This window comes from Aethalodelphis obliquidens, unplaced genomic scaffold (assembly GCF_003676395.1).
Source record: "Aethalodelphis obliquidens isolate GAN/ISIS:26980383/991018 unplaced genomic scaffold, ASM367639v1 scaffold67, whole genome shotgun sequence".
In the NCBI taxonomy this organism is placed as follows: Eukaryota; Metazoa; Chordata; class Mammalia; order Artiodactyla; family Delphinidae; genus Aethalodelphis; species Aethalodelphis obliquidens.
In genome coordinates, this window is record NW_020838011.1 from 10,405,301 (window position 1) to 10,413,970 (window position 8,670).

General features: G+C 34.0%; 1 protein-coding gene across 1 annotated transcript; it reads left to right on the plus strand.

The window, feature by feature from the left end:
* The first annotated feature begins 941 nt into the window (after positions 1 to 941).
* On the plus strand, positions 942 to 7,504 carry ODAM (odontogenic, ameloblast associated). Its single transcript, XM_027089676.1, is given in 11 exon segments — positions 942 to 992; positions 1,084 to 1,125; positions 1,666 to 1,713; positions 2,284 to 2,340; positions 2,342 to 2,524; positions 2,955 to 3,002; positions 4,788 to 4,892; positions 5,725 to 5,772; positions 6,578 to 6,649; positions 7,077 to 7,238; positions 7,475 to 7,504. Coding segments are annotated over 11 exon segments (846 nt in total).
* The last annotated feature ends 1,166 nt before the right edge of the window (positions 7,505 to 8,670 follow it).

An 8,670-nucleotide genomic window follows, 5' to 3' on the forward strand; every position in this document is an offset into this window, starting at 1 on the left:
GCCATTGTCTGAAGCCCACTGAATCACCGGTCCCTTTGAAAACTGATTGGTCCTCCTCTTCTAAAGATGGGGTTTTAAAATTTAAGAGAAGCTCCAAGCAGCAGAGCCAAAAGATAAAAAGGACACCGACCTTGAATGAGTCTAGATTTCTCTTCATAGGTAAAAGAGTGAGGTAAGATATCAAATCTTTGCTTTCATAATTTTAAGAACACAAATCAGTCAACTCTGTAGGATAAACTACCAAAGTCACCCTAAATGCTTGTGTAGGTCAATGATTTGAACTAGGGCAGGAGTTTTCAAATCTGGAGGACAAGAAATAATATATTTCCACGGGATAGACTATAAATCAGTATTACAGTTTAATTTTATAAACTATTTCCTTAAATTAGAAAAATTTTGACTCTGTCACTTAGTTTTAATATATTTTAATGTTATTAGAATTTTAAATAGATACTACCTGGTACTGAACTGCTATCAGAGCTTTATTGTGGTATTCTTACCACTACATTAAATAGACAATAAAATTGTTTGCATAATAAAGACCTAGTTCATTGACCCCAGTCATGGGCCTCCCCTGGTCCAAAGGACCCACTACCTACAATGTAGAACAGCACAGGGAATGAGGCCATCTTGTTCATAAATTCATTCAACTACATCACATGCCGCCAAATAAGTTATTTGAGGCAAGCTAAAAGGAAAAGCAAACAATTTTTGTTTTTATAAAAAGCTGCTCTGAGAAAAAGAATGAGTTCTGTTACAGATATTTATAAATGTACCTTTTTTATTTTAAATCTTAATATATAAGTAAATACTGTAAAATTCAGCCAACTATCCTTCTGATTGAACAATACCAGCTAATTTACTGTTATCATGATTTTTACATAGAAAATCTTTTTTAAACCTAAGCTTCACAACATATTTTCTAGGTATTTCATCTGAAAATGAAAACTATAATTCTTCTTGGGATACTGGGAGCCACAATATCAGCCCCAGTAAGTGATGTCATGGTACAATTGAAATCATTGTGTGAAACCCATAACAAGTCTTCTTCTACCATTTGTGTTTTTTGTTTTTTTTGTTTAGCTTATTCCACAGTGCCTTATGTCTGCAAGCAACAGCAATGAAGTTAGTTTAAATACTTAAAACAATGTCCCTCATTTTTTTATTTCTTTGTTTTATAGAAACCCAGTGGGGAAGAGATAAAAAGCTTTCTGTTGATTTATCCTGCAATTCTACCCACTAGCTCTTTATATCCAAATGCATTTCCAATGTTTATGTTTGTTTTGTATACCAAGTTGTTTCTAGAATATTACTTTGCCTCCCTTGTTTGATTGCAAATTCTTTAAAAGTAGAGACAGATTCTTGTATACCTTTTTGTTCTAATAACACCTGATATGGTGTAAATAGGTGTTTAAGAGCATAAAATGACTAACTAAACCACTGGAATGGGCTAAAGTTGTGCAATCTCATATACAGCAGGGGAGGGGTAGTTAAATCCTAACCTCTAATCACTGTCATTTATTATAAGCTTAGTAAGAAAACATCTCACCTCTAACAGGAAATTATGATCAGCTAGCTCTGACTTGTGATATATTTGTAGTAAACGTTCTTAATAGTTTTAGCATGTGCAGTAATCTTGTTTTCATATTATCTTTCCTTCTCTAGTTACTTCTGAACCTTAATAATGCTCAGCTTCAGCCACTACGGCTTCAGGTACCCCTACCTCAAAAATTATTTCAAGAATACATTTCTACCACTCATTTCTTGTGGTACTTGGTATGAGAACAAAATGTTTTCTGATTCTAAAATCTTAATTTTTAAAGTTATGAATTTGTCCTATATATTCTAACTACCATTTGTTTGAAGACTAAAGTAAAAACTATAATCAGGTGAACATTTATTTATTGAGAACTTGTTATATGCCGGGCACAAAGTCTCATAACTATGAGATATTTAAATTAACCATTTTACACAAAGTCATATTCAGCTAAGTGGTTAAAAAAAAAAAGAAGAAGAAGAAGATTTGAAACCAGTCTGGCAACTGCAAAAACTGTAGCCTTTATCCACCTCATTCTGTCCCATATGTCACATTATGAGCACTGGGGATTTAGCATTGTTCCTGCTGCTTGCATGGCTCACAATGTGCCAGGATCTGCCCTTTTTTATAATGGAGCAATGGAAATATAGAAAATGTTTACATTTTGTCTCCTTCTTGCTCAGGAGTGATTTTAAATTCTTTTTGAAATGAAAGAGAAATGCTTCCTTTCTTTTGTGTCTTCCCAGGATCCATTTAATTCATGGATTCCTCCTTTCCCTGGGATTCTACAACAGCAGCAGCAGGGCTCAAATTCCAGGACTCTCCCGATTCCCTTTATCAACTCTCGACTGGTTTGCTGGACAGGTCCCAAATCAGATACCCTTCCCAGGACAGGTCAGTTTTGCCCAAGAAACCCGGGCAGGACAGCTGAACCCCTCACAGCCTCAAACACCACCGCAGACCAAACAGGGCCCTAATAAAATGTAAGTCGGACCTCTTCCATCTTGTTACCCAGAAGAGAGATAATGCACATGGAATGTGAAAAAGAATATGAACCAGCTTTGAAATAAGACAGGAGTTATTGAGCAAGAATTCTTTCTCATAATATATTTCTACCATCACTGGAAGTAATTCCTTATCTTTCTGATTTCTGTCATAAAAAATGCTATTTAAGTCAGCAGTCCAGGACAAATCAAAAGTGTTAAAACATGTCTTGGAAAGGATAACTAGGGAAATATCATCTTTAAAAAAAGGGCAATTTGCGTTAATGATGGTACACACAATAGATGACTTTTTGTCGTCATAGAAGTCTGCTAATACAAATTATACATTTGTATGGCTAGGTCTAAAGAAAACAGCTCTGGAATTTTAAATTAAAAAGTCAAGTATAACTTTTTTATAATTCCTTTTTTGGCAGGTTATGCCCTCTGTGTTCTCCTTCAAAATGCCTCGTGAACTAGCACAGGTAAATGAAAGGAATGCCATCACTCCTATACAGAGATGGCTGTATACCCTCTCCATTGAATGCTTCTTCTATATTTGTAGCTCTTATTCCTACAGCAGGGCTACAAACACATACAGTGCTATCACGATCTAGATACCACCACTGCTGGGCTGGTAACAGTTTGTTAATATTAGGCTCACTTAAGAGCTCCAAAAGAAAGACCAGCCGAGACTCTTCAGGACCCTTGAGTTTCCAGGACATTACTTTGTTGGGAATTAAAGAGCTCACTAAGCCTTAGGTTGTGTCCTCTCTGCACCTAGAATGCTGGCATTTGGTAACAACTCTGGAGAAATACCATGGGCTGACTTTGCCCAACCCTAAATTTTGGTTCAGAGAAAGATGCATTAATCGGATAAAATACCATATGATACAGAGAGAGTTTTTCTGAGTTATGCTCAAAATATTTTCAGTTTAACTCCAATATTACAGTCAAATGGTGGTGATTTCCATTAAATAACAGAATCTTTAAAAAATGAATGCAAACTAGTAGAATCGTTAAAGTGATATAGAAAACCCTCTTAATGTTTGGGTAGTTAATTTTATAATATCCTGGGCTCAAAGAAATAGTGATATGGATAAATTATATTATTCACCAGCAGAATATTGACCGTTTTGTAAAACATTACACCACTTGGCTTTAATGTAATCATAATTATGTAATTTTGTCCACTCCTATTATAAAACAAAAGTTACCTCTAGACATTATCTCATTCCATGCCACAGCATTTAGAGAGTTAGATGCCTGACAAGTGGAATTACTTCATTTTAAGGATCAAGAAACTAAGTCTTTATGAGATTAAGTTCCCAATCCTGATGAAAATAAATAGCTGAGTTAGAATATAATTCTTCACCCTTCCTTTAACCACCTAACCAGTGGCTCTCCAACCTGGCTTTGCATTAGAATCTCTGGTGATGATTTTGAAAATTACAAATGCCTGGACCCTGTCCCACACCTAATGAATAAAAACCCCATGAGTAGATCAAAACTGATTATCTGTTAAAATGTTCAATTAGTGTTTTTGATCGTTAGCTAGGGTGAAGAACCACTGTACAAAATATACCTCTTCTCAAACCATAGTTATCATTTTTTTAGCTCTTATATCCAATAAGGTTTCATTTAATTATACAAGGAAAGAAAATAGCACACAAAACCCCATGTATGTACAATGATCCTCATTTTCTATAAACACATATGCATATACAGACATAAGTGCAAGCTAATACATGATAATGTGGGTGGTGAAATTGCAGGTGATTTTATTTGTTCCTTGTCTATTTCTGGATTTTTGAAGTATTCTACAATACTTATGGACTGTTTTAATAAAGTGGCAATTATTAAAGGAAATACATTCCTGAGAATTCATTCATTATGGTAGAATTTCTAATACCATGTTCTGCAGAATATATAGTTTCAAAAAAATAAATGGAAAATGCTGCACAGGCTGTCTTCTTAGATACTTGCAAAGTAATTTATATATAAAGTCCAAGGTGCCCTGTTAAAAAAGCCTGTTATTAGTTGAATTCACTACTTCCTAATGTGTCTGACCAAGCAACATTGAAACAAAGTCCAGTGTCACTTGCAATACAAGTTTACTCTAAAGTTTGGGAAGGACTGCTTCATGTGTTCTTTTGTTCATAAAATTGCTAAATACAAATCAGCTTTAATACAATATTGATATTAGAGGGTATTTTTTTTTAAGTCTTGAACTAAAGGAAGCTCTTCTATACTTTTCTGTTTACAAATAGATGCTTCTGTACTACCCAGTTTACATGCTCCTACCCTGGGACCAGCCTCAACAAACAGTCGCACAGTCACCTCCGCAAACCAGACAGCTGCTGTTTGAGGAGCAGGTACTATAAGTGTTTGATTTTAGTTTGACTAGTTCCACCTGAGAATAAAGAAGATAAGGTAAATTTTCAGAGAAGAGAATATCTGATTATACTTAGTGCAAAAACTCAACAGCTTGAACTGGTGGTCATAAAAGGATATAGTGCTTTCTTTTAACATGTCACTAATTTGGAAATATACTCCAAGGCTGAATTTTGAAAGAGTAAAGTCAGTGAATGGACTTCAGCTGAATCAGAGGCCAAAATCTGAATCGTATTGGAAAATGAAGTTTTCTAACTTTTAAAAATCTACCAGCATCCCTTTTCTCATATACATGTGGTTATTATTTTTTTAAATAGCTACCATGATAAAAGGCACTTATGATCACCAGATCTTGAGGTAAAATTAGGTAACATTATTTTGAGTTTTGTGGACCTGCAATAAATTGGTAGAATTCTAATATAAATTCAGGTGTCTCATACATAACTAGATTTTAATTAGAATGGAAATTAGTTTTTTTTTAAACTTATCATCACTTAAAACTTGCCTAATCAATTAGAGAAAACTGGAAATTATGCTTTAAATGACTGGTAGTAGTACTTCCAATTAAGTCATATTAACTTAAAGAGAAAGGGAGAGTTTTAACCTAGAAATTATATGGTGGTAAAAGGATGCTTGGTAATTTAACAATAATTTTTACCACCTAGGACATACAAACTTTCAAAAAAGTCTTTACTATAGTATAATGTGTGTGTATATATATATATATATATATATATTTCAGTAATCATTTACCACCACATTATGACAAAAATCATCAGAGCAAACCTAATGCATTTTTCTAAATTCTGACAGATGCCATTCTATACTGAATTTGGATATATTCCACGACAAGCAGAACCTGTAAGTAAACGTATACCTTTCACTAAAAAAAAAAAAAAGGAACTAACTTTTGGAACTACTTGCTTCACAAACTATTAAATCTATCATTGCCCTTTAGTCAAAAACCACCAGGAACACACCCCTAGTTGGACAAAATTGGATTTATCCACTCATTGTAACAGGGGAGAACACACACCATGGAGAACTGTGGGGTGTCTTAACAGGAAGGTATTGGAATGACTTCTTACAGGGTCTGGCCTTGTGTCAGGTGATTTTGGGAAGAGTTAAAGGAGTGATGGTTCACCTTGGATTGGGTGTTCTCAAGTAGTGGGGGTAGTTCTGTGATTGGGTAACTTTCCAATTCTTACCTAGAAGGTAATGGAGAGAGGCAAAGACTATGACTGGTAAAGAAACAGGAATTATTCAGATTAGCCAGGACCTAAGGATGCCTGGTATTTCATGCCTTGCACAGGGACCTTGCTTTGGACAAGATTACAAAGTGGTGTTGTTTTGATTGTACTTCATCATGCTCAGAGGCGACCTGTCTTATGTTGGTGTTCTGTAGGATTGTTAATGTACAACAGGAGAACATGAACGTCCAGAATAGAATGTCAGGACGGCTCCTGAAAACACTGCAGCAGAGCTATTGTGTCAGTCCATTTTCTCAGCGTCAGGAGCTGCTTTTCTCTTTCTCAAATCTAAATTATTTTGTTCGTTTTTAAGAAACTAATTGAAGAAGTTGGGAAGGGTTTAACTGCCTTGGGTGCAAAACAACATATTTTATCGATTAATAATTTAGACTTTTTTAAACTTTGCAATTTTTCAGGTTATGCCGAGAGGACAGCAGCAACCAGCCTTTGATCCCTTCCTAGGCACAGCTCCTGAAATTGCTGTGATGGTAAGTTTCCTTACCACACTTTGCTAGCTACTGTAAATAAGCAACTGACAACCTACAGGTCCCTGCATTACTGTTCATTTTAATGAAAATGTTATTATTCCACACAATTATTACTTCTTCCCCCTGTAATCATTTTCCAAGCAAGATTCAATTCACTCAGTTCATCAAATATTTATTGAGCGTTACTACATGCCAGATACTCTCCTTGGGTACACTCATTTAAAGTTAGGTATTAAGACACATCCATGTTTGCTGGCATATATTTATAGTCTTTCTAAAGGATAGATTATAATCTAGAAAATTAATAAAGGTATTTACTTCTCAAATAAAATCCTTGCTTTGCATCTCAATCCTATTGCTTTATATTCTTCCCAATTTTGACCTTGTCCTTGAACCTGTAACCACTTTTTTTTTGTCACCCTTATAGCCAACAGGAGGAGTGTCACCATATTTACAAAAAAAAATGATAAATTTTAAGCACGCCAATGCAGAAATTTTCATTCCTTCAACTTCACAAAAACCCAGCACAACAAATTTTTTTACTTCTGCTATTGACTCAACTATTACCCCAGAACTCATGGAAAAGAAGGTAGAGTAATCAAAGATTTATTTTATGTAAGAAATTGATGTCTAATAGAAAGTATAAAGTTAGTGCTTAATTTATAGGACTTAGTCTTAGAAATAATGACAGTTAAGATATAGTAGAATATATGGTCTTAACCTTGAATAGGAAGACCAATAATTGCTTACGGATAATCAATTAATCAGAATATAATTTAATTTTGATTTAATAAGAGCTTCTTATGCGTATCCTTTTTTCACTAGGCCAAGACCAATAGCCTAAAGGAACCATAAGATGTTATCCTAATCATTCAGAGTTTGGGGTAGGTATTTGCCAAGAGGCATGCCTTAAGTACCGTGACATGTTGTAAATTAAAAGAAAAAAATTATAAGGAGAACTAATGAAAAGGTGTACAACAAAATAAAAAAAATACAAAGCTAATAATAATTAAGAGATTTTAGCAATTTTTTAAAAATCAAAATAAATTTTTGAGGATCATGTCTGCCTATGCCATAAACTTGGTATAAACTCTGAAAGCACAGATAGTAAATATACTAGGTCCATGTAAAAGACATTCAACAGATACTATGTACAAAGTCAGTTCTCCCAAATCAACACTTCACTTTGCAAGCTAAAAGTTGTGATAATGCCAATACATCTGTATTAGTTTGGAATGAAATAAAGTATCAAAGTGATAAAACATTTGTACAATCACATGGGAATTTAAAATTCCATGATTTTTATTTTAAATATAACTTTAATTAATTACCTGTCCTAATGGGCTTGGTTGGCTATGAAGGTACTGGGTGTTTGATAGAAGTGCAGGTTGGGATGACTCCAAGAAGTAAAAAATACACACTAAAAAGCAAACAAAAAAAAAAATTAGAAAAAAAAGCAGCTAACAATTTGGCCTGAAATGGAAAAGTAAAAGGCAAAGATTTTTGAAACCTCCTCCCTGCTGCCTATGAGTCTCTTCTGATTTCTCCTTCTGTGAAAATGAATACTTAACATTCTTCAGATTTAAAAAAAAGTCTATAAAATTACAGCCAGAAGTGAATAATGTGAGCAGCTCTTTAGAAGTCTCTTCTGTAATGTAACATTTCATTCAATGCAAGTTTCAAGCTTTTTAATCAGAAATACTAAGGGGATTTCAGTAGAGTGTGACCTTCTGCACCAATGCCAGAAAAGTATTTTATTTCTTTTTAAGCAATTTAGAAAATATCTAGGAAATTTTACAGAAGACAGTCTAATGGTATTAAAATGTTCTTTTATTTTATTTTTCAGAGAAAAGATGTGGCAGTGCCTTGGATATCATTTTAGGCTATTTACTTCCTCAATGTTAACATCAGGTCTTTGAAAAATATAAAATATTTTGGCTCTTCTCCTGAACATTTTACTTATAAATAGTATTATACACTTTAAATGTCACAGAAAAGTGATGCAATCACTTAATAAGCCT